This window comes from Hyperolius riggenbachi, chromosome 7, assembly GCF_040937935.1.
Source record: "Hyperolius riggenbachi isolate aHypRig1 chromosome 7, aHypRig1.pri, whole genome shotgun sequence".
NCBI lineage: Eukaryota > Metazoa > Chordata > Amphibia > Anura > Hyperoliidae > Hyperolius > Hyperolius riggenbachi.
Genome location: NC_090652.1, coordinates 162,234,646 through 162,260,978, shown reverse-complemented (window position 1 = coordinate 162,260,978; position 26,333 = coordinate 162,234,646). Strand labels below are relative to the sequence as shown.

The window sequence follows — 26,333 nt, the reverse complement described above, 5'->3', positions numbered from 1 at the left end:
TGAGGGGGATTATTTTTTAATCTAATCACACTAGAACTATCTATGTCGCTGATGAAACTGGGATTACGATTTTACTGATGACGGTAACAAAAAAAAAAATTAGAAATGTTGAATTGATTCAATCCTTTTGCTGCCACATTCCTTCATATATTTCACTGTTATGCAGTGGCATAACTACAAAGCATAGGACCGCATGGCAAAATTTTGATTAGGCCCTCTGACCCAGGCACACTTAAAGGGAACCTTAACTGAACGGGGGGTAAAGAGTTTTACTTACCTGGGGCTATTACCAGCTCCCTGCAGCAGTTCTGTGCCCTCGGCGCCGCTCTGGAATCCTCTGGTCCCCCGCTGTCACTTAGTTTCGTTTTTGACGACTCACCAGTCGCCGGCCGCCATGCGTATTATTGGACGCATTCACCAATGCAATTAGCGCTATTGCGGACCGCAACGCGTACAAAAATACGCGTTGCTGCATATCTACGCGTGCGGAATGCGGCAACGCGTATTTTTGTATGCGTTGCAGTCCGCAATAGCGCTAATTGCATTGGTGAATGCGTCCAATAATACGCATGGCGGCCGGCGACTGGTGAGTCGTCAAAAACGAAACTAAGTGACAGCGGGGGACCAGAGGATTCCAGAGCGGCGCCGAGGGCACAGGAATGCTGCAGGGGGCTGGTAATAGCCCCAGGTAAGTAAAACTCTTTACCCCCCGTTCAGTTAAGGTTCCCTTTAAAGGATAATCACAACAATTTTTACAATTTTAAATACATACATTTACATGTACATTTTTCCCAGAATAAAATGCATTTCAAATTACTTTTTCTCTTTCTTTCTTTATTTTTTTGTAAATGAAGTTATTACTATAAGACCCCAAATATCCGACACAGGCAGAGTTTGCCTGATGCCGCTATATATGTGCTTGCCAATTGCTTGAGCAACTGGCCAAAAATAACACTAACCTCTAATGCGCTTGTCACATGACGTGCCACGATGAACGGAGGCCACTGGGAGCTAGTGTATGTGTAAAAAGGACAGCGTCTGGGGGATCGATAAGTTGCTTCTGCTGCGCAAAAGCTCTGCTTATTGCAAAAGTACTGCCCCCGCTGCCCACCGCAGGCATGCCAGATAGTTTAGACTTCTGAATGCCTTAGTTCCGGATAACGGGGGTTTTACTATACAGTGTTTCTCCTATGAGGCGATGGACTAGTCCCAGATCTGTGAGAGCTATCAGCTTTTTACTGACTACTGTAGTGACAGCAACATAGGGGGAAAATATTTATGGTCAATTTTACTCTGAGAGAAATGTACATTTTTTTTTCCCCCTTATAGTGGTCAAATAAGCAATCTCCAATCTTTCATTCTCCATCCTGTGCATCTCAACCTGCCATCTTTTCTGCTGAAAGGCTCTGCATCTCAACCTCCCACCTTTACTTCTCCACCATCTGCATCTCAACCTCCCATCATTCTTTCTACACCATCTGCATCTCAACCTCCCATCTTTCTTTCTCCACCCTCCATCTCATCCTGCCACCTTTCCTTCTTCACCCTCTGCATCTCAACCTCACACCTTTGCTTCTCCACCCTCTACATCTCAACCTCCCACCTTTCCTTTTCTCTCCTCTGCATCTCAACCACCCACCTTTCCTTCTCCCCCTCTGCATCTCAACCTCCCACCTTTCCTTCTCCCCCTCTGCATCTCAACCTCCCACCTTTCCTTCTCCCCCTCTGCATCTCAACCTCACACCTTTCCTTCTCCCCCTCTGCATCTCAACCTCACACCTTTCCTTCTCTCGCCTCTGCATCTCAACCTCCCACCTTCCCTTCTCCACCATCTGCATCTCAACCTCCCACCTTTCCTTCTCCCCCTCTGCATCTCAACCTCCCATCTTTCCTTCTCTCCCCTCTGCATCTTAACCTCCCACCTTTCCTTCTCTCCCCTCTGCATCTCAACCTCCCACCTTTCCTTCTCCCCCTCTGCATCTCAACCTCACACCTTTCCTTCTCTCGCCTCTGCATCTCAACCTCACACCTTTCCTTCTCTCGCCTCTGCATCTCAACCTCCCACCTTTCCTTCTCCACCCTTTGCATCTCAACCTCCCACCTTTCCTTCTCCACCCTTTGCATCTCAACCTCCCACCTTTCCTTCTCCACCCTCTGCATCTCAACCTCCCACCTTTGCTTCTCCACCCTCTGCATCTCAACCTCCCACATTTCCTTCTTCACCATCTGCATCTCATCCTTACACCTTTCCTTCTCCACCCCCTTCATCTCAGCCTCCCACCTTTCCTTCTCTACCCTCTGCATCTCAACCTCCCACATTTCCGTCTAAACCCTCTGCATCTCAACCTCACACCTTTAATTCTCTCTCCTCTGCATCTCATCCTCCCACCTTTCCTTCTCTACCCTCTGCATCTCAACCTCACTCCTTTCATTCTCCGCCTCTGCATCTCAACCTCCCACCTTTCCTTCTCCACCCTCTGCAACTCAGGTTACTTAAAATTGCTTTACTGCTTGTGATCACATCTAGTACTGGTAAAGTCAACGAATGTGAGATGTCTGCTGGATCAACTGGCCAATATGTGGAGAGCTTATATGTTTAACACATCTGTAAAGCATTATGCTGTTTTTACTTAAAAGCTGAGCCAATCAAACAAGTAGGAGCCTATTTTCCCTATATAATTTCTTTGTACTTCATGTAAGTAAAATATACATTGTATGGAATTTGGTCATCCTTATTACATGATTAATTTTTGTTTGCTTTCTTTCAAGGCAGAAAAAGTTCATGAGTTAAATGAAGAGATAGGAAAATTGCTGGCCAAAGCTGAACAACTTGGAGCTGAAGGAAATGTGGAAGAGTCTCAAAGAATCCTACTCGAAATGGAAAGGGTCAAGGCCAGAAAGAGAGAGGCTGAGGTGGATATTTTTCCTACTTGTGTGCTAAAAAGATGCACTTCAATATTTAACTAGCAAAAGTGCACTACATTGTGTTTTCTTCTTCTTTCTTGTTCTTTTGCACGTGTTATCCATACCCTATTGCATTTGTAGAGAGATGCCATTATCTATTTCTGTTTTCATGTGTGCTTTACTTGGTGGAATATCTAGGGAACATGGCGCCTATGGCAAGAAATGTAGCTGCGCCTCCTTAAGAAAGGTGATGTTTGAGGGTGAGTGACACACGTGGCATGCTATGTAAAATGCTTAGGACGTGCGAACGATTTTAAATCCAGTGTTTTTAAAGTTGGAATGAAGCAGAAGTTAAGAGGGTGGTGGTGGGAGGGGTTAAAGATCATGGTGGGAAAAGAGATTGGGAGAGAGGGAGGGGAGCTAAGATGGGGAACAAAGGGAGGTAGGAGGAAAGGGAGGGATGGGGAGGAAAAAGACAGCTGGGGGGGGTGAAGGAAATAAGGAGGAAAGAGAGCGATGGTGGAGGAAATGAGGGCTAAAGAGGGGGGGGGGAGAGAAGGGAGTGAGGGATAAGGAGGAACAAGAGGGGAGGGAATGAGGTATTCGGAGGAGAGAGAGGGATCCATTCTCTCTCAACACATGGCGCACGTTGAACAGTCAGCTGGGCCTGGTAAGAAGGGGAGATGTTTCTGTCCTACAGAAGACAGACTTGGCTCCCTTCTAGTGGCTGTAAGATGGCAGGACACATGGTGAAAGGTAAAGGCAGAGACACAGTCTAGTGCAGTACAGCCAGCAGTGTGTTTATCTCTGCCTTTCACTCTGCACAGCAAACAAGCACAGAACTGCAGAGTTCCCCTATAAAAAGCAGTGAGTGAGACAGGCAGCAATACTTGCTCTGTGTGGTGCATTCCCAGCAGTTCAGTCTCCTGCTCCACACACCAGCACTGATCTCTGTTCCACTGCATCTCATGATGCTGGGAGGAATGAGACGTCCCGGGCAGATCCTGTGTTCTCTTCTCTTCTCTGCACTGCACAGGTAGGAGGAAGAGAGAGAGAACATGTCTACAGCAGCACCATGCGCCCTAGAGGTGCCCAGGGCAGAAGCCATGTGTGCAGCCCAGTAGGTATGCGCCTGGCTCTACTGTATGTTCCTTTTCCTTGGCTGAAAATCTAGCATGTCAAGAGGTGTTCCTGACATATTTGAGGAGGTTGTTGGTGATGATGCTTCATTTCAAACCAATCCTTTTTTTGTTCTTATGAGGTTTTTTTTTTTATTAACGTTCCCAATGTGAAGCTTGCTTGTCTTCCTCTCTACATGAAATCATTGCCGTGCTGTGTTCTCCCCAAGCCCTATTAGCTGGGCACTCCACTTGGCTAAATCTGGTGAGCTCCCAGCTGTTGGCTCTCCTTCTTGCTCCCCTCCTATCACAGCAGCTCAGGAGTGCAGTGAATACCAATGAGGGGGCATGCTGCACAGACTGGCAGCTCTCAGTCCCTTGTGTTACCAGCAGATCAGGGGCAAGTGTCTGCTGTACCCAGTGTACAGCTCTGCTGCCCCCTAGAGTTTGCTGCCTGAATTGCATGATGGTAATTCAGGCAGTAAACTCTGGGGGCAGATGTGCTGTTCACTGGGTAAAGCAGATGATCCTTTTCAAACTTTCTCTCAATCTGCTGCTGCTGACACATGGGACAGGAAAGCTGCAAGTCTCTGCATCATTAGTATCCACTGTTCTGGCTAGCTCCACCTCCTCTTCGCTACTTTAATTTTCTAGCATTTAAGAGAAAACACCAAATCTGAGGACATAACTCCATAATTGCCTTTAGATGGACTATGGCGGCTCATTTAGTTCAGACTGACTATGGTGGCTCATTTAGCCAAAGCTAAACACTTTTCTGCTACTGAAAATTTGTTTGGCATTGGTCCCCGATGTTTTGTTGCCATGTTTTGCGCCTGTAGGGTTTCAGAATACTTAGTTGACTGAAATTCGAACACTGGCTATCGACAGTAAACACATTGAGATAAACGTTGCAGTTTATCTCAGTGCGGGATGCGGTTGATCTTCCACTGCTTTACAGAGTACTTAGTCATGTTACTGATTAGAAATGGTCAAGTTGATGCTAATAATTCCCTCTAAAATCTGAGGTTCTAACACTTTCTGAATTTATTCTAAGCAAAAATAAGTGTCTGACTTGAGCCAGGCTTTTATAATGAAATGTAGAACTGGCACTCCAAAAGGTAAAATAACCCATTTCAAATAAAAAGGCTTTTTTCACTTTTTTTGGACAGGACACGATGGAAATTCAAACAGATGTTACACAAGACAATAAGATCCAAAAGGGTTTTGAATCCCTTACCACACTATTCAAAACAATTTTTTTCCCTGGAAATGGATTTTAATTTGTGAGTAGCAAGTCTTTAGTTTTTATTAAATGTATTAAGTTAGGAGGGAGTTCTAAACCATTGCTTAAAGATATACTATACTATAAAACCTAAAGGTGCCCATACACTCGTCAGATTGGCAGCAGATAGATAAGAAATGCATCTGATGATCTATCTGATGAGTTTTTAGAACATTTTTTACCAGGATAGAATTCCAATAGATTTCAGTTTGAAATCTATTGAAATTCGATCTGATGGCATTTTTTTGCCATCAGATTTCCATTAAGGCCAATGCAAACTGATAAGCAATCTCATCAGATCGACCTCAATTTTCCACCCTGCAAGTTCGATGGAAATCGATCGAAATCGGCCGTCGATCGGTCGATTGGCCAACCGATTTGCAATCGATTGATCGATCGGGATCGATCGGTCGGCCAGAAAATCGGCTGAGTGTATGGGCTGCTTAAGTGTCCTGCGTCCAGCAGTTTCGTCCCCGTGTCCCAGGTTTTTTGTTACTGCACACATGCGCAGTAACAGACAGCTGGGACCAGGGAGCTGGACTGGCGAGCGAGGTGGGCGGGGAGTGGCCGAGCGAGGTGGGCGGGGAGTGGCCGAGCGAGGTGGGCGGGGAGCGGCCGAGCGAGGTGGGCGGGGAGCGGGCGGTGGTTGCGTGCACGCACTGGCGGCAGCGGCGGTCGGAACAAGACCTAGAGCCCGTTTTTAAACTGGCTTGGGTCTACTAGTCCTTTATATTATGTGATTCCATAATGTGGCTTGCTCTCCTTTTAAATGAGATTGCAGGGAAAGCTGTGGATTTTGGGTTCAAAAGTCAGGTTGCTAAATGGACGTACAAGTTTTAAGCTTATGAACATTTTCTTCACCACGTGTAACTTTTATTTCAATGCCTATTTGTGGCCAGAATGCATCTTGTCGCTGAGGGTTCTTCCAAGATGAAACCTTATAATGCATGGAAACTTTCAATAGAGTAGTTTTTCATTTTTATTTGCTGATTGACATAGTTACAGATTGCCCAGCAAGCTCATGGCAAACCAGGACTCCTAGGTGTGTGTTAAGGCTCATACACACGCTCAACAAAAGTCTTTTAAATGCATAATTATCAAACCACTTTTGCTGTTGAAACAAACCAAAACAATTGTTTGCTATTGTTCAACAACTGATACGATGCAGCTCAAGTCAATCCAACAGTTGGATTGTGTTATCAGTTGTTTGAACAATAGCAAACAACGTTTTTGGTTTGTTTCAACAACAAAAGTTGTTTGATAATTCTGCATTTAAAAGACTTTTGTTGAGCGCGTGTATGAGCCTTAAGGCGTGTACACACTTTGTACTTTTTCAAACGACGGGTCCGTCAGACCCTCCCGCGGATCAGTCAAAAACAGTCTTATCAGTCTGCCGACAGCTTGTACTAGCGTGCAGCACGACCGCCCTGCGGGAGGGTCTGACGGACCCGTCATTTGAAAAAGTACGGCGTGTGTATGCGCCTTTAAGGGGCTGAAAGATATCAAAAAGCCTCCTTACTAAAATGATATGCAAAACAGAAGTTTGCCTTCTTAAAACAGAAGGTATTTGCGATTATTCAGGTTGGCGTGAGCCCTGAGGTGTCCCACAGTGAATCACTGCTTTTGTTTTATCAGACATAGTAATATTGATTCACTTCTCTGTTGGGGACAGACTTAATCATACATATGTGTTAGGCCCGGTTCACATTAGCGTTCGCTATCCGGATTTTCCGGATCTGATCCGGACCGCATACTGTACAAACGGAACGTACGTTTCGCATAGCAATGCAAAGTCTATGCGGACGTTTACACGTGTCCGTTCCGTACAGTACGGAGCCGGACTCTTTTCCAACATGCGCTATTTTTTGGGTCCGGCTCTCAGGCCCACGCACCCGGACCGGAGCCGGACCTGAGCCTGACAGCACCATCCGGAACACAGAAGCCAATGGGAAATGGAAGGCACAGAACACACTGCCTACAAACTCCTGGCGTTCGACCCCACTTCCTATGCGTATCCAAGCGGCCATTTCGGATGGGGACACATGGGCCAAGCATGTCTGGAGTGGAGCAGCAGTAACAGATGTGCTGGAGCTGTTTTGGCCAAATGTCGGAGGTGGAGGTGAGGTCTACAGCGGAGGAACCTGATTGTACAGGTGCACCTTCTGCTGACCCCAACATTTTTTTATTTAATTTCGCTATTTTTGGCCCACGGATCCGGATGGCAGCCTGATGCATGCCTGATACAAACGGACCGGATCGGAACCGTACGGTTCCGATCAGGATCAGGTCCTCATCCGATCAGGATCCGGTTCGTTTGCAAGGCAAAATGGAAGTGTGAACGGGGCCTTAAAGTACGTACACGCATCCAACAAAGTGCATGACGGACACCACCACGAACCATTTATATGTATTTTCTGTGCACCAACCAACAGAACGACCAATTCATCTACATACTGCGCGCAAGCAAAAAGACAGACTGCATGACATGGCCGCATTTAAAGAGACACTGAAGCGGGAAAAAAAATATGATATAGTGAATTGGTTGTGTACTATGAATAATTACTAGAAGATTAGCAGCAAAGAAAATATTCTCATATTTTTATTTTCAGGTATATAGTGTTTTTTCTAACATTGCATCATTCTCTAATATGTGCAGATTACACAACACTCAGCATTCAAAATGAGTCTTTCAGAGCAGTCTGTGAACTAATGACCTCTCCTCTAGCAGAGAAAAAGTATACAGTTCACTTACCGTTGAGATAATAAAAGTCAGATAACAGCCCTCTCCACGACTTTGAAAGTCGTAGAGCTTAATGGCTTGTTTGCATAGAGATAACAACTGGAGTTTCTTAACTCTTCCTGTACTGGAAACAATTAGACTGATGTATCTGATCTTAATGTTTTATTTCTTAGCTGTACTACACATACAAATCATAATATCATAATTTTTTTTTTCGCTTCAGTGTCTCTTTAAAACAAGTGCGTTCTTCAAACGGCGTTGTACAGACATGGCCAACTGCACAGTTATCAACCCAACAGTTGAGATCTGCCAGATGGATCGAACAACCACCTGTTATCAATCACTCGTCTAGTAGTTTGGCATGTGTACACACGCCTGATTGGCTTCCAACAGACCAAAATCAGATGACAATCAGGCAGTTTGGTTGAGTGTGGGTTCCTGACCTTTAAACAGTTTTTAAAAGCCATCCAGTACTGGTGTGTGTGTGTGTGTGTGTGTGTGTGTGTGTGTGTGTGTGTGTGTGTGTGTGTGTGTGTGGTGTGTAGTAAGCAAGAACTGAAGATTTATTGGTACAGGAAGCACAAGACTCGACTGTCATTGTAGATATCTGCTTAATTGCTTCTCCAATACTTGTGATGTGCACTTTGATGGTGTAATGTAACATTTATTCCTGATTTGCTTCGAAGGCTGTTAAAAATGAGACTTTTTGATGATCAAGTATCTCCTGTTCATATTGCTTGTACAAAAATATACTTGTATTTTTTGTCAGTCTACATATCTGTATTCTTATACATTTGTGTTTTTATTTATTTATTTTACAGGATGAATATCGAAATTCTATGCCTGCCTCGAGCTTCCAGCAGCAAAAATTGCGTGTTTGTGAAGTGTGTTCAGCATACCTTGGACTGCATGATAATGATCGCCGGCTTGCAGATCACTTTGGGGGCAAACTTCACTTAGGGTTTATACTCATTAGAGAAAAACTGGATCAAATGAGAGTAAGTGGCCTCCAATATCACTTACCAATTCTGTGTTTGTCAGTGCATTTTATACAAGCATTGAAGTATAATTTTATTTTGAAATTCAGAAAGCTGTAGCAAGTAAGCAAGAAAAACGGAACCAAGAACGCTTGAAGAGGCGAGAGGAGCGTGAAAAAGATGAGAGAGGAACTAAACGGTTAGTATGTCAAAACGTTTAACTTTAATTTGTGTGTGAACAGAAATTATAAAGGTGCGTACACACGCACTACTAAAGAGAACGACGGGTCCGTCAGACCCTCCCGCTGGACGGTCGTTCTCACGACAGTAGTGCGTGTGTACAGTCTGTCTGCAGACTGATAACGCTGTTTCTGAACGATCCGGATCGTTCAGAAACAGCCTTATCAGTCTGCAGACAGACTGTACACACACACTACTGTCGGGGAGATCGAGCGCCCAGGGGGGGGGGGGGGGGGGGATCTGACGGACCCGTCCTCTTTAGTAGTGCGTGTGTACGCACCTTTATACTGTCAAAAACCTGAGCGGGTCTTGCCTTTTTCAAGATTGCTAACTCAGTAAAGGACCAGCCTTTAAAGCGTTGCGATCATATAAATCCGGCATAGCGGGGTCTGAACCCTCTATACCAGTAATTATAGATTGAAGGTGTACCTTGAAATGAATCGGAGCACTCCGTATTTGATTTTATATTAAAAAAAATTGTATTTGCTTATCATACAGCATATATACAAAATATGACCAGTTCCAAGTAGTGTTTCCTTCTAGCAGTATTCCACCTCATCAAGGCTTTAGAGCCAAGCGATCATCAATCTTCTAAGTACGTTTAAAAAAGAATATAACAGTTGTGTTATGTAGAATAAGATCAAAAGTAGTCTCCTCTGTATCAATAGCTGTGTATCTAGTAGCTGTGTAAAACTTGTAGTAATCTTCTTAAAGAAATAGCATACAAAAAAACTTCTTGCTAACATCAGAAATTAATTCTGAAAAATTAATAAAGTAAATCACCAGAATATTAAGCATATTACTCCTTCTCTGTCATCTCTTCAGCATCTAGAACAGGCATGGGCAAACTTGGCCCTCCAGCTGTTAAAGGGAAGGTTCAGGGAAACGTTTAAAAAAATTAAAATCCATATCCACTTACCTGGGGCTTCCTCCAGCCCGTGGCAGGCAGGAGGTGCCCTCGCCGCCGCTCCAGAGGCTTCCGGTCGTCTTCGGTGGCCGACCTGGCCAGGTCGGGCTCTTCTGCGCTCCAAGGACGGGCTCTTCTGCGTCCCACGCGGGCGCGCTGACGTCATCGGACGTCCTCCGGGCTTTACTGCGCAGGCGCAGAACTACTGCGCCTGCGCAGTACAGCCCGGAGGACGTCCGATGACGTCAGCGCGCCCGCGTGGGACGCAGAAGAGCCCGTCCTTGGAGCGCAGAAGAGCCTGACCTGGCAGCCGGCCTGGCCAGGTCGGGTCGGCCACCGAAGACGACCGGAAGCCTCTGGAGCGGCGGCGAGGGCACCTCCTGCCTGCCACGGGCTGGAGGAAGCCCCAGGTAAGTGGATATGGATTTTTATTTTTTTAAACGTTTCCCTGAACCTTCCCTTTAAGGAACTACAAGTCCCACAATGCATTTTCCTTTGAGTCATGACTGTGGCTGTAAGACTCCTGCAATGCATTGTGGGATTTGTAGTTCCTTAACAGCTGGAGGGCTAAGTTTGCCCATGCCTGATCTAGAACCAGGTGTGGGAAGGTAGCTTCTGCCTCGTGTGTCTTCTCAGGAGATTGGTAGGCTAGTACAAACTGTGAGCTTTCAGCTCCTACTTTTATAGGGATAGGATGCAATATGGCTGCCTAATCTGGAATTTCCCTAAATCCCAGGTTCTGATTGGCTGAAACTTTGTGCGTCAATGCTTTATCATGTTTTGAATACCTGTTTATAAATTCCTTAATTACCTTATCTTGTGGGAATTAACGTCATTTGGAGTTTTTGACATTTGATATAGGGTCATTTCTGACGCAGTTAATTAAAAATGGACGTCACCAGCCATCTTGTCTGCTGGTTGACTTTTTTTGCTGCAGACATTGGACTTCCAAAAACATTAAACAATGTCATTTATGACGCATTTCTGATAATGTGTCCTTCTGCTAATTAGTTTGGAATGTGTGTTCTTTCCCAAACAAGAAATAGGCCATGTTGACCCAAACAATCTGTGAATTACAAATATAGTAATGTAATGCATTGAAGTACACAGGGCTTCTAATATACTCATTTAAATATAAAGCTTATTATATAATTCTTCTTAAAACAATCATATAAGATATAATTGCACATTAAAATGTAATATAAAATCATGTTCTATATATTTGCCTTTATGAAGAAATAACTTTCTACCGCCAGGTGTCACCATTTTAACATCTTTAACTAATTGGGAAAACCCCCTTCTTTTTGTTTTATATTTCATGGGGCCTGTTCCCAAAACATAGCATATGTTATTAATATTTAGATGTAATATTTGTGTAATAACTGAGCAAAATGTATATATATGTCTGCTGCAGTATTGTGAGTTTTAAACTTGCTTTCTGTCTGCACATACTGCGCTGTCTAACCTTGATATTTGAAAGATTCTTGTAGCAACAACAAAGAATGTTTTGTTTCTAAACTAAAATAATATAATTATGAGTTTCACTGCCTGGAATATGCTGCGATGTCACAGAGCAATATTTTAAAAAAGTACTCTAACTTTACAGTTTACAATGAAATTTTGCATAGAACATTAAAACTTAAAACCTACACATGACAGCTTTTCCTGCATAAATAAACCGCTAGAATTCTGACACCTTTATGCTCATTCCACAAGGTGTTGTATGGGCTGGAATAGGGAAGGTACTGAAGGGGCTATGCCTAAGGCAAACTGCACATTCAAAGTAGAGTCTCGTAATCAGGCACCAACAGGGACTGGCTCATGACAGATAAGTATGCTTTCTGCAGCTTGAGACACAATCTTAAAAATAGGCCTAGCTAATATAGTACTATACTCCACTCTGTATACTGTATTTTTTTGGACTATAAGACTATAAGATAATACGAACCTCCAACCTGCCGAAATGTCATGGACTCCCTGTACTGTTTCCATGCAGCGGAGGACACGTGGACAAATGGAGGACACAGGGGGACACACAGGGGCATAGAGTAGGACACGGGGACAGAGGTGGACACATGGGGACACAGGAGGACACAAGGGGTCAGAGGAGGACTTAGGGAGACGCAAGAGGTACAAGGGGGCATGAGGTACAAAGGGGGCATAATCCACAAGATGCCCCTTAACCATGGATGCACCAGGTTTAGTATATATTTTTTCACCCTGGTTTTGTCCTCTAAACTTAGGTGCGTCTTATGGTCAGGAGCGTCTTCTAGTCCGAAAAATACGGTACATACCATTAACTCTATTAAATGTTCAATTTCAGTAATAGACAGCGTTAACCCAATCTTTAAGCACAGCAGAGCCCAAAAACAGCCTAAGAAGTTGACCTTCACCACTGAGTATTGCTAGCGATTTGTGCTGGTTCGCTACTGTACTTATATAAACCCTTTGCACTCTTTGAGAATCTTTGTGCACATACATTGTCGTAGTGGATAGCAAGCTGATTCGAATTTGGACCAGGACACTGCATGGAGTTAGTATGATCTCTGTGTTTGAGTGGGATTCCTTCAGGAACTCTGGTTTCCTCCTACATTCCAAAATATATACAGATACAGTGGCTTGCAAAAGTATTCGGCCCCCTTGAAGTTTTCCACATTTTGTCACATTACTGCCACAAACATGAATCCATTTTATTGGAATTCCACATAAAAGACCAATACAAAGTGGTGTACACGTGGAACGAAAATCATACACAATTCCAAACATTTTTACAAATCAATAACTGCAAAGTGGGGTGTGCGTAATTATTCAGCCCCCTTTGGTCTGAGTGCAGTCAGTTGCCCATAGACATTGCCTGATGAGTGTTAATGGCTAAATAGAGTGCACCTGTGTGTAATCTAATGTCAGTACAAATACAGCTGCTCTGTGACGACCTCAGAGGTTGTCTAAGAGAATATTGGGAGCAACAACACCATGAAGTCCAAATAACACACCAGACAGGTCATAGATAAAGCTATTTAGAAATTTAAAGCAGGCTTATGCTACAAAAATTTCCATCCCACGGAGCACTGTTCAAACGATCATTCAGAAATGGAAGGAGTATGGCACAACTGTAAACCTACCAAGACAAGGCCGTCCACCTAAACTCGCAGGCCGAACAAGGAGAGCGCTGATCAGAAATGCAGTCAAGAGGCCCATGGTGACTCTGGACGAGCTGCACAGTAGCGTGGATCGAGGGGGGAGGCCCTAGAGCTGCGCAGCCGCACTAACGCGTATGCGGACTGCGCAGCCGCGGCCGGCTCCGGCGGCCATCTTAGGAGAGGAAGGGGAGCCCGACCCCGTCCGTGGAGTCGGGAGCGGCACGGGGGGCGATCAGACTGCGGGGACCCGGCGGAACTGCACGGAGGGCGCGGACGGCGTCCTCCGTGCATTTAAAACTGAATAAGGTACTTATCTTTTTTTTTGCTTTTTGGGCTCGTAAGTCCTTTAAGCTGGCCACTAATTGTCCAATTTCTAGCGAAAAATCGTTCGAGCAATCAGAAATTGTGATCGAATTGGTTGAAAATAATCTCAGTTGATTGGCACAATCCATTATGAACTATTATAAAAATAGTTGTCCGATTGGATTTTTGTCAAACCAAAATTTGGATTTTCTCGATTGATTGTGATAGGAAGCAAAGATTAGTTCGTTGATGGTGCAGTGAACGATTTTTCTTCCGATCAGAATTTCTGATCGCTCGAACGATTTTTCCATAGAAATTGGATCATTAGTGGCCACCTTAAGGCTGAGGCCCAAAAGTACTGTTCAAAATCAGGTAAGCCTATACCACCGCTGTGCTGATTAAGTTGTAAAGTTGAGAGTGCGATACGTGGGTTTTTGGGGTGCCATAATAGTGAGGTGATAGCTTTATCTAAAGTATTTAGCTGGGATAAATATAGGGCTGTTCCTGAAGTAATATAAGAACTTTGGGAGCATGTTCATTTTAATAGCATTGGCACGCCCTATCAAGGATAAAGGAAGAGTCTGCCACGCCTTAAATTTTTGTTTAAGCTTAGAAAGTATTGGTTCCAGGTTCAATTTGAGGAAGTCACCAGTATTCTTTGTAATTCTGATACCCAGGAACGTGAATTCAGAGACCCACTGTAGTGGGGTTGGAGCTGGTAATGTAGGTATCTGTGCATCAAGAGGTAGAATGATCAATTTGTCCCAATTCACCTCAAACCCAGAGAATTTCCCATAATTTTTAATAAGAGTAAGAGCAGCCATTAAAGAGGGACCTGCAGTGTTCTCCCCAGGCTCTTTTAGCCGGGTGCTACACCCGGCTAATTTTGGTAAGCACCCGGCTGTCATTGGCTCCCCTCCTCATCCTCCTATACTGTAAGTAGAGAAGCGCTGGCCCTGCATTCCCCTATCGATCACCACCCAGCTACTTTTTCATGCCACCCAGCTGAAAAAAAATTATGGGGAGGACACTGACCTGAATCAGATAAGTATAGAAGGAGATCGTCCGCATACAAGGAGACTTTTTCTTCTCTTGCACCGTAGACAGGACCCTTGATTAGACTACTGTTACGTAAAAGCATGGTCAAGGGTTCTACTGCCAATGCGAATAGAGTTGGGGAGAGGGGGCATCCCTGCCGAGTTCCTCTGGAGAGGGAGAAAGGTGTAGATACAAGTAGGCCCGTGCGTACCCTTGCTCTCAGTGTGGTGTACGTGGTTCTGAGCCAGCCAACAAACTTATTGCCCAGTCCAAAGCGCAGGACCATTTCCCAAAGGAAGTTCCAGTCTACCACATCGAAAGCCTTTTCGGCATCTAATGAAACTATTATGCGGTCCCCAAATTGTTCATGGTGGATAGAAAGATTAGTCATTAAGCGTCGCAGATTTATGTCCGTGCCCTTCCCCGGTATGAATCTGGATTGATCGGGATGAATAATTTTAGTGATCAATGTGTTAAGCCTAACGGGCAGGATTTTGGCCAAGATTTTGTAATCCTGATTCAGTAGCGAAATCGGCCTATAAGATTTGCATAATGTGGGGTCCTTTCCTTTTTTGGGGAGTACCGTGATAAGTGCTTCGCACATGGAGTCTGGTAAACTGTCGTTCTCTAATGCATGCTTAAAAGTTTGTCGTAAATATGGGACCAGGGTCTTACTGTATTGTTTATAGAACTCTATATTATGCAGGAGAACAGAGGCGCCAAAAGGATAAAAGGAAGCTAAATGAGCTTAAAAACCAAATTCTTGGTAAATAGAGGAGGCAGTGGTGGACCTACCTCCTCCAAGTAGACATACGACTGTAGTAAAGACAGTCAATATATTTTATTTATGAACTCCAAATATGCAACGCGGAGGTGCCTGGTCTTCTACTGACCACATATGCTATTGCTCCTTTGTTATTGCCTGATGAAGCAGGATCAAAACTGCGAAACGCGTTGCATATTTGGAGTTCATCAATAAAATATATTGACTGTCTTTACTACAGTCGTTGTGTGTCTACTTGGAGGAGGTAGGTCCACCACTGCCTCCTCTATTTACCAAGAATTTGGCTTTTAAGCTCATCTAGCTTCCTTTTATCCTTTTGGCGCCTCTGTTCTCCTGCATAATATAGAGTCCACCCTGGGTGGGAGGGTTGAACCCTCTTTTTTCTCATCTACAGAGAGCGACTTCTTATTCCTGAGTGGGGTCAGGAAAATCTCCCCACCTGCCTTTACAGTGGTTGCCGAAGGGTAACCCTGGTTTGTGAGTATTAATATTTTACTCTATCTAGTAACCATTTACCAGTACATATTACACTATTGGGGCTCTTGGTGTTCCTTGTTTATAGAACTCGGCAGGGAGCATTCAGCCCCTGGTGCCTTTGCATTTGGAAGGTCTTTGATGACCCCCCTGATGTCCTCCTCGGGGATGTCAGCCTCTAGAAAATTTCTGTCTTCAGCAGACACCCAACGGGAAGTGTTACTCATCAAGGAAATCATCAAGTTGCTGTTTAGTGTACACTGTATCAGATGTATAGAGGGTTCGATAATAGTTGAGAAATTCCTTAATGATGTCTCCTGCATCAGTTAGTGTCCCCGGTCGGACTGCATATTGCCCCGATGTGGTATTTTTTCTTCCCCAATCAAGTAAGCTAAAAGTTTCCCCGTTTTGTCTCCTTGCTAGTAAATTCGAGTTTGGCGTGCAGACTCTATCTTAGAAGTTGCAATTTTTTGTCTGGCTGACAGGTGTGTCAGTGCTATTTGCCACCATCATACGTTTTAGTTTTGCAAGCTATATAAACTTTCTCAGCCTGTTCAGCATTAAATAAAATAACCCTATCCTGGAATCTGGCTTCTGCTATAATTTTAATATAATGTCCTCTAGTGACAGCCTTATAGGCATCCCACACCACTGAGGGGGCAGCAGAGTGATCATTGCTATCCTAGTATTCTCCTAACGATTGTAGCATGCCTAATTTCACAAAATCATGAGCAATCCAACCTGGTGAAAGTTTCCAGAGTGGTTTAGGTGTGGCAGACGTCAGCAACAAAGTAGCTTCTAAAGGAGCATGGTCTGACATCCCCCTGGGCAGCAGTTTTACCTTACCCACCTGCATGGCCATAGATGGAGAAGCTAAGAGTAGGTCAATCCTGAAAAGAGATTGATAGGAGGTGGAGTGATAAGTGAACTCCGGTTGGTTTGGATTACGCTTCTGCCAAAGATCTAAAAAAATTGAATGATTGTACCCAATTTTGTAATAGGTTGTCTTTGGGGTTAGGAGATAGTCAGTCTGTCTGTGGTTGGTGAGAGGACCATGTTAAAGTCACCGCAGAGCAATATTTTAAAGGTAGGCAGTTGCGCAACTTTATTCATAATGTCATTAAGTATGGACAGGGTTGATGGAGGGGGATATAAAGACCTACTATTATGAGTTCCTCTGAATATATACGAGCGTGTAGAATAACAAACCTACCCATATCATCAGTATAGGCATTAATGAGCTGAAATGGCAATGTTTTATTTCCCAGGATTGTTACTCATCTTGAGTAAGTGGAATATGTGGCATTATAATAATGGCCAACCCATGTTTTTTTTTTTTTTTTTTTTTAGAGCAAGTATTCTACTGCCATGCAAATGGGTCTCAGTCAATATACAAATATGAGGATTGTGAGTCTTCAAATAGTTAAATGCAAGGGACCTCTTGACTCTGGAATTGAGACCTCTAACATTCCATAATATCAGTTTAACCATTATTGAAACTAAAAAATATAGACTGCGATCAAAGCATGAAACCAATAAAATACCAGTAGGTTACCTTTCTTGATCTTTGTGGTGCAACCAGCTGAGGATGCAACCAAATCAGGACATTCATAGTGCAATAGGACAAGACCTCAAGTTAAACAGGACAGTTAACAACAATTAACACATACATGAACTGTTTGGGCCCAACAACCTTATATAACCCATCCCAGAATTCACACCCTGCTACACACTAACAACTGTCTGGTGTAGCTTGGATCCCCTAACCTGGTCCCTTCCTAACTAACCGCTAAGAATGGGGCCTAAAAAGAAAAAATGGGGTGGTGTGCGTAATCTCAGACGTAACTGTCAGGAGAAGGGAGGTCTGCTGCCTGGCGGCACCCGGCTGTATCAGGGGAATGAAGCTTGAGGTGATTAGTGAAAACATAAGGGAGAGAAAAAAAAACATTCTCCCAACACTATATCAGACTGCTATCCCGTCTATTGTGCATCATAAATAAACTCAATACGCTCTGTAGCTTGACTAGATCTTGGGGTGCTCATGGGGTATAATTTAGAGAGCAGGGGGGATCTTGAACCCTCTGTGTCACACAAATATGGTCATCTATTATCCGCGCCTAAATGGAGAGCCGGGCCCAGCCCAGAGTATGGGCAACTATATGGGCCCGGCTCTCCATATGGGCCGGGGCACAGACAACCCGGTATTGTTGCAACCAGGAAAAGAACAAGACACCCCCATATGTATCACAAAGGTATAAATAACAAGGAGCAGAAAATAATTGGTCTGAGAATCAGGGGTAAAAGCAATTATCCTTTATTACCAGCTACAAAAATCATAACATCTAAAAACAAGGCACACCGTACTCAAGCCAAGGCCCCTGATATCAAAATAACAAATAACCAGAGCTCTGCATGATAAATATAACTCTATGGGCTCTATTCACAAAACTTACCACACATGAGTTATTTATCACCTAATTGTTAAAATAACCTTTCAGCACAATTACAAGCAAAATAATTACTCAAAGTAAGTTGTCCCTGATTACCTTCATTTCAATCTTCCTTTTCTTACCTTAATTATATTATATTTTTGCTCTGTGGAAGTTTAAAAATGTAACATAGATAAGGTGAAAACAGAGGAAAACAGGTGAAAAAGCTTTGTGAATAATGCCCTATATGCTGTATTTCTGTGTTTCTCTCAGAAGGTAGCAGAATAGGTATTTATCAGTGTCAAAATAAATAAAACGTGATTAATAGGCACTGTGCTGCTAATCTTTCCAGGAAAAAGACAAGAAGTAATAAATATACAACAACGCGCCCTACATCTGCAAAGTAACAATGTGATAAGTGTGATTCAAAGAAAAAAGATATTATATGTCATATACAAAAAATAGGTGCAAATCCTGATATCAACCAGTAATAGTGTAGGATTGGGCTAACAAGGCTTAATGGGTTCAAAGTGCTATAAAAAAAAGTAGAGTGGAGGAGAAGGGTATGTGGCCTGTGAAGGAATGAGAATAGGGAAGTGAAACACAGAGGATCAAATGGAGGAAGAAAACAAAAAAGGCAAGGCTCACCTATAAGACGGTATGGGAGCTTGAGGACGGCTGCGAGGCGCTCCTGCGCCCGCCCGACTAGTTCCGCCGAAGCTGCGAGGGGACAGCTATCTGAGGGAGCTGGCGCTGTTTAAATAAGGCCCATGGACGTGGCAGCGTCATAGGCTTGACCCCGCGCGCCGTCTGACGTCAGCGTGCCGTGTCAGCCATGCTTATGATTTAAAATAGGATGCATAATCCCTAAATTAGCAGTTCAACATCTTGTAGCTAAAGAGAATATTGCATGCGTAAAGAAAAGAAAAAGGTAAATAGGAATTAGGTCACCATCATGTGGACAAATTAAAGACTGCAGTGCAGATAAAGAAAAACAAGACAAATGCAGACACACCAAACCCTCAGAATGGAAAAGATGTAATAAAGATATTGTTGCCTGGGTAACCCAACAATTCCCCCCAGTGGCAGCTGGGAGACTGCAGGATACTAAACATATTAGCCAACTAGCACACCCAGAGGGAAAAAGTCCAAGAGAAATATAAAATGTATTCTTCAACTGGTAAAAAAGTAGCATAACATGACGCTTAATCAAGGCACAATCTAAATATTATAACAGCGTATGATCAATGCAACATATTTGTCCTCCCGGAAGCAACCACAGGAGGAGTATAACACAGTGCAAGAATGATGGCGTAAAACTCCATGCTCCAACATATTAAAGTTATGCACAAAGTATTCTGGGATGTCAAATGGCCAAGGAAATGTGACCCTTAATCAGGAGCAATTAAAGAGCAATTCAATTCAGAGGTGAAGCCGTTCAATTGACGCTGTGTAGGAGACTTCCACCTGAGAGGAAAACTGTGTCCATGCGCCCTCTGCTGGTAGAGATGGGGGGGGAAAAAAAGGGGAATGCGTTGTATGAAATCATAGCTTATGGACTTGCGAGGTGTGACGCAGTTCATAATAGATCATGTCTTTTCCAACAACGTGGCAATCCTTTTCATTTGGATAATAGTTATTGTGGAAAAGAGAAAAAAGAAAAAGGTCCCCCTAAAAAAAGAGAAAATCCCCCAAAGAGCATGTCTGGCCTCTCAGTCCATTGTATAATAAGCAATCTGTATCAGGGGTTTGGAAGCATATCCAGCCACTTCTTGTGAAGTCTTGTCGCAACAGAGTGAATTTGGAGTGATTGAACTTCAATGTGAGGGTCGACTGGCAGGTTTGTATGGCAGCTAGTAACTCCGCAGAGCTGGGAGGAGTAAGCCCTGCTTCCACCTGCTCCGTGTCCTCCGTGATCTGATCTTGGTCCGGATCAGTGCGGGCTATATGCTTTGGCGGGGCCAGGGTGGGTGGATGGTCATTGTGCGTGCCTCCTTTATCCGCCTTTGCCTTGTCTTTTTGCGCTTTATAACCCTTCTGCAACATAGCTGTGGGATATGGAGAGGTGCGGTGCGAGGTGTGATTCAGGTGGGAAGGCCCCGGAGGTGACCACCAGTAGTCCTCTGCTTCAGGGAAATGCCTCCTGGCTGGGCCGAATCTTGCTCCCAGTCACCCGAACTGTGCATAAGTGCTCCCATGTGCTTTAGAGCCATCAGAGCGCCAGATCTTAAGCTGAGTAGCCGTCTGATAGCCAATAGAGGAGACACCAGACAGCGGAGCTCTCGAACCAGCGTCCTCTCACTTCGCCATCTTAACAATGGAATGGTTTAAAACAAAACATATCCATGTGTTAGAATGGCCCAATTAAAGTCCAGATCTAAATCCAATTGAAAATCTGTGGCAAGTTGGAGCTGTTTTGCAAAAAAGAATGGGCATGGTTTCAGGCAAAGCTGGTAGAGACATACCCTGAAAGACTGGCAGCTGTAATTGCAGCAAAAGGTGGTTCTACAAAGTATTGACTCAGGGGGCTGAATAATTACGCACACCACACTTTGCAGTTATTTATTTGTAAAAAAATGTTTGGAATCATGTATGATTTTCGTTCCACTTCTCACCACATTGTATTGGTCTTTCACATGGAATTCCAATAAAATTGATTCAGGTTTGTGGCAGTAATGTGACAAAATGTGGAAAACTTCAAGGGGGAAGAATACTTTTGCAAGCCACTGTAGGTGCTATGGCTTCTTTCAAATTTAGCTTTAGACTATAATGGAGATATGACTGTGGTAAAAGCAATTTCTGCATTTACCTCAGAAGCCTGAAATCACTGTCTTCTGTGCTCTCCTGAACCAAGTATCAGGACATGCTTTCTGTGGCTGTGCTTAAATGCTGCCAAGATTTGACTTGGGCTACAATTATTTGATCAGTCTGGAGATGTGATTACTATAGAAGTAAAGAGATGCTCTTCTGCCTACAGAACTTCAGTCAAATCAAAAAAGGAAAGGTCCCAAAGCTGGAAACCACTAAAGCCCAACCTCGGGGGGAAAAAAATGTATTTAAGTTATGCATTGCTTAAAAAGGGATTAAAAAGATTCTGTATCAAAAAAAAGTCCCCTGGGGGGTACTTACCTCAGGAGGGGGGAAGCCTCAGGGTCCCAATGAGTCTTCCCTCTCCCATGTAGCTGCAGGCAATCCAGCGCTGGCACCCCCAAAGTCTCCAGCAATCCTTCCTCGATAAGCCCGACAAGGCTTGATATATTTACCTTCCCTGGCTCCAGCACGGAAATAGATGGAAATAGCCGATTCCAGTCGGGTCCGCTCTACTGTGCAGGCCCAACTGGAATCGGCTGCTTCCATCTATCTCCGAGACCAGAGCGGCAACTGCACTGGAGCCAGAAAGGTAAATATTTACATGCTCACCCTTCCTGGACCCGCAGCAAGACCACCGTGGGACAGAGGAGGACGGGGGAAGCCTCGATAGGATCAAGAGAGTACCCCCCCCCCCCCCCCCCCCGCAATAGGGGCACATAAAGTAATAATCTTCAACGGTGTCTAACACCTTTCTGTGCTATTCAAGACTTAGAGGAACTCCAGTTAAAATAATGTAATAAAAAAGGTGCTTCATTTTTACAATAATTATGTATAAATGATTTAGTCAGTGTTTGCCCATTGTAAAACCTTTTTTAAATCCCTGATTTACATTCTGATATTACATGGTGACAGTTTTACTGTTGGCAAGTGATATAGCTGATGCATGCTTTTTTGGCAGTCGTAAACGGCTATTTCCCAGAATGCAGCAAGGTTCACAGACCGGAAACTGCAAGGAGTACTACTCAGTTTCTTGTGGGAGGGGATTTCTCAAAAGGAATGGATTTCTCATGGAAAAGGGGGTATCAGCTACTGATTGGGATAAAGTTCAATTCTTGGTCGGAGTTTCTCTAAGATTTAAAAAAAAAAAAAAACCTGTAGTAGAGCTGGATTCCCCCCCCCCCCCCCCCCCCCCCCCCCAAAGGTCCTAAGCAATAAATAGAATGTGTGTTTTTTTTTTTAAATATCCCTTAAATAGGTTTATTTCAATTTTAACACATCTGTTTTTCTTTTAGTTCCAAATCAAGAGACAGGCGGAGACGAAGGTCAAGATCCTCCTCTCGTGAGAAACGAAGATCAAGATCCAGGGATAGACATAGACGTCATCGCAGTCGTTCAGGAAGTCGTAGCAGACGAGACCATGGCAGATCTAGGGACAGGGAGAGATCGAAAAAATAACTACTATATGGCAGCTGAAGAGGAGAGGAGGGTAACTATGTATAAATTGAATGTAAGCTGAACTGGAACTTTGCACAAGGCTAGAGAAAGAGATTACCTGACGGCTTATCAGTTAAAGTGAAACTGAAGTTAGTTTATTTACTTCATATCCTATGGGAGCACAGTTAAAGGGAACCTGAACTGAGAAGGATATGGATTTTTCCTTTTAAAATAATACTGGTTGCCTGACTCTCCTGCTAATCATGTCTCTCTAATACTTTTAGCCACAGCCCCTGAACAAGCATGCATATCAGGTGCTCTGACTGAAGTCAGACTGGATTAGCTGCATGCTTGTTTAAGGTCTGATTCAACCACTACTGCAGTGAATGAGATCAGCAGGACTGCCAGGCAACTGGTATGGTTTAAAAGGAAACATCCATATCCCTCTCAGTTTAGGTTCCCTTTAAAGGAGCACTATGGCAAAAATTAGGCTACTGGGAGAACCCTTGACGCATGTACTTTATGTCAGGAGGATCAGATATTAAGCTTTTTTTTTAATATATATATATATATATATATATATATATATATATATATATATATATATATATATATGTCTGCTTGAAAGATTTTAGGCAGCATATGCATAGATCCTGCATGTCCTCCCCCCTCTGTGTAAATAAAGAAATAAGCAAGATAAATTACTTGTTTACTCTGGGCTCTGCTCCCAGTGCAATGATCCTTCCCAGCACTCGCTAAACATCCAGCATCCCCCATACAGTGCCAGCAGGTAGAAATACTGTTACACAGCACAGCCTGAGTCAGCTGAAGGAGGAGGACACTTCGCATAATTTGAAATGTGACGATCTCTGCATATGCTCTCTAAACTTTTAAGCAGACTTTAAAAAAAACTGCTTAGTATCTGATGCTTCTAATATTAGGTACGTTACCAGTGTTATCCCAGTAGCCTAGTTTTTGCCATAGTGCCCCTTTAATGGTGTACATTTTTACATGTAAACATTACAGATTTTTTCTGTATTTTACTTCTAAGAAATCAATTTTACAGTTTTGGCCCTGCCGCCTGGCAGTTGAAAAGGTTCTTTAAAACTTGAGTACCCAGCACCACCTTGTAAGCTGGAAAAATAACATAATCTTGCACAGATATAACTAAAGAATATTATTACAATAGTAAATGTGGGTTTCAGTCCACTTTAATCTGTCAGGTGTCAACCATCGACCTTCAGAATCTGATCGGTCTTGTGTAGTTGCTTTTCTGCCCACATGAATTCTGTTTAGTGTAGACAAAAGACCTGCACAGACTCCACATGACATCTGTAGTGGGTATTACACAATCGTTTAATTTGCTAAACTTGTAATGTATTTTATGTGCAATTATGTCTTCTATATGATTGGAGACTTTGCAACTCTTGGTGAATCTTTACTTGTGACATTTCTTTGAAGCCTTGCACACCCGCTAGATGGTCCTCGGCAACTGTTGTTGGTTGGGACCGGCTATTCTGAGGATCTAGTGTGTGTACAGTGGCCCCTGTTAAAGTGGACGTGAACTCTTGCACATTACAGAAGGAAGACATAGAGAAATGCACCCTGTATGTATTTCGAGAGTTTAGCCTGTCTAATTCCCCCTCATTAGTGTCTAATTACAAGTTGTAATTTGATCTCTCCCTTGTGTCACATAACTGCCATGGCAGATGAGGCAGATAAGCTCATTTGAAAGCACAGTATGTTAATATATCTGCTTCTGTGAAAGCAGGAAGTAGAAACTGCAGATTTTTTGCAGGATTTGTATTTTTCTTGGTAGGTTATTTTGCTGTTTCACATCTAGCAGAGAGGAAGTTCTGAGTTCAGGTCCACTTTAAATGATACCTTAGCGCTGACTTAAATTTAAAAAGGATGCCTAATGTGTGTATGAGGAGCTGTGCTGTGTTACCGCACCTCCCATGCCCTGACCTCTCCCTCTGTTCTCTGGTAATATTTAAATTCTTCCTGTTCCTGGTCGGCGCCCTCCGACTCGGACATACTGCGCATGCTAAGGGGCCTTGTGCGTGGTCACAAGGCGCCTTATGGGACATACTGCGTATGCGTACCACACCAGTATGTCCTAGTCAGAGGTCGCTGACTGCGCCAACCAGAAAGAGGAGGAATTGGAATATGAACAGAGGGAGATGCCTGGGGCATGGGAGGTGCGGTAAGGATCCACACAGCTCCCCATACACACATTAGGCATCCTTTTTGAGTTGAACGCCAAGGTATCCTTTAAAGATTGATAACATTCACCCTGGAAGAATGAATCATCCCTATAAAATTGCTGCAGTGATAATTGGCAAAACTCTAGCCATATGCAGTTGTTCAGGAGGGAATAATGTTCTCTCCCCAAACACCTCCACCTCTTCATTAATGTTACGGTACTTGTTCCTCAACAGTGTGCTTGGGGCAGTGGGGCCTGCTGTGTTTTGTGATTTATATACAAGGTCAGGAGCAGTAGACTAGCCTCTGAAAACATCAAATGGGCTTGTTGTAGGTACCCTGGTAAATTACACATTAATCATTTTTTTTATAGAGGTCTTATCTTTTTCTGAACATTGTTGAATGTTCTGTAAATTAACTGGTTGCATTTTCTTATATCTTGTAGATCAGCAGGGATCAAACAACTACCATAACTGAGTCTTGAGGTCTGACTTTTCATCTGGGAAACCTGCAGTACATCAAAAGACATACTTTGTGTTGTATTTTTAAGTAATTAAGCATTCTTCTATAAATAAAAAACGTTTTTTCTTACTGAAAACTTCCATTTGATAAACCTAAGGTTTTTTTTCGTTTGTTTTTTGGGTTTTTATTTTTAAAATTTTATTTTGATTTTTTTTTTATGCTTCAAGATAGCAATGTTACTAAATTATATTCTGCTTGCCCTCAGTTGAAAGTTGTTGGCATATAATTAAATTTGTTTAGTGTACTGATTATGTCTTTAGTTTTTTTTTCCTAGGTTTTTTTAAGCATTTCTTATTTAGTTTAGGGGACACGGAATGGGGTAGTCACTAAATACCAAAAATGATGAACATTGGTATATGATTCAAGGCCTACATAGTGATGCATTTTGTAGTTAAACATGGTTTATGTCATTGTATAACTATATAACTAGATACTTTTTTGTACATTGTTCCTCAACATTACAGGATTTGCCCCATAAATATATTTTCCAAGTATTGTAGTAAGTGTCCAGGTCTTGGCCATGCCCCTATATATGTGGAAGTGATGCCTGGTATAATAAACGCTGATCTAATAGAGCTTCTGTTATAAACTTTTTTTTTTTTTTGGGGGGGGGGGTCACTTCAGTATTCTGTATCCGGCTACAGTGGAAAGTGGGCGGAGACCCATGAGCTGTGGTCAGTGGGCTGGCTGGCAGCCGCTTGTAGCCTGCTTGCTATCTATTCACTACTCTGGGCCTGCGTGGATTACCTCAAAAGCACCAGCCATTGAGACCTAAGCTTACTGTGTAAGCTGCTGCCTGATTACTGAGGGAATTGCCTATCATCTGTGATTTGCTTGTGCATGGCTGCAACACTACAGTATCATCCAGGCTGCAAAGAAATGTGGACAGAGGAGTAAATTATCAGTACTGTACCTGAATTAACTGGGGAGACCTGTGCAAACTGTTGCATGATTATTGCATGCAAATCCCTGCATATTGAGCACTGTACATATTGATGTAGCTTTTAGACACTATCTGTGCTCAC

The 26,333-nt window shown here is 43.3% G+C and overlaps 1 protein-coding gene across 1 annotated transcript in view; it reads left to right on the top strand.

Annotated features, from left to right (window-relative positions):
• LUC7L (LUC7 like) overlaps positions 1-25,883 on the top strand; it is a 48,344-nt gene extending 22,461 nt beyond the window's left edge. Inside the window, exons 5-9 of the mRNA XM_068244825.1 lie at positions 2,770-2,913; positions 8,866-9,042; positions 9,132-9,220; positions 22,440-22,633; positions 25,232-25,883. Coding sequence (XP_068100926.1) covers positions 2,770-2,913; positions 8,866-9,042; positions 9,132-9,220; positions 22,440-22,602 — 573 coding nt within the window. The 3' untranslated portion in view covers positions 22,603-22,633; positions 25,232-25,883. The remainder of the gene's footprint in view (positions 1-2,769; positions 2,914-8,865; positions 9,043-9,131; positions 9,221-22,439; positions 22,634-25,231) is intronic.
• The last annotated feature ends 450 nt before the right edge of the window (positions 25,884-26,333 follow it).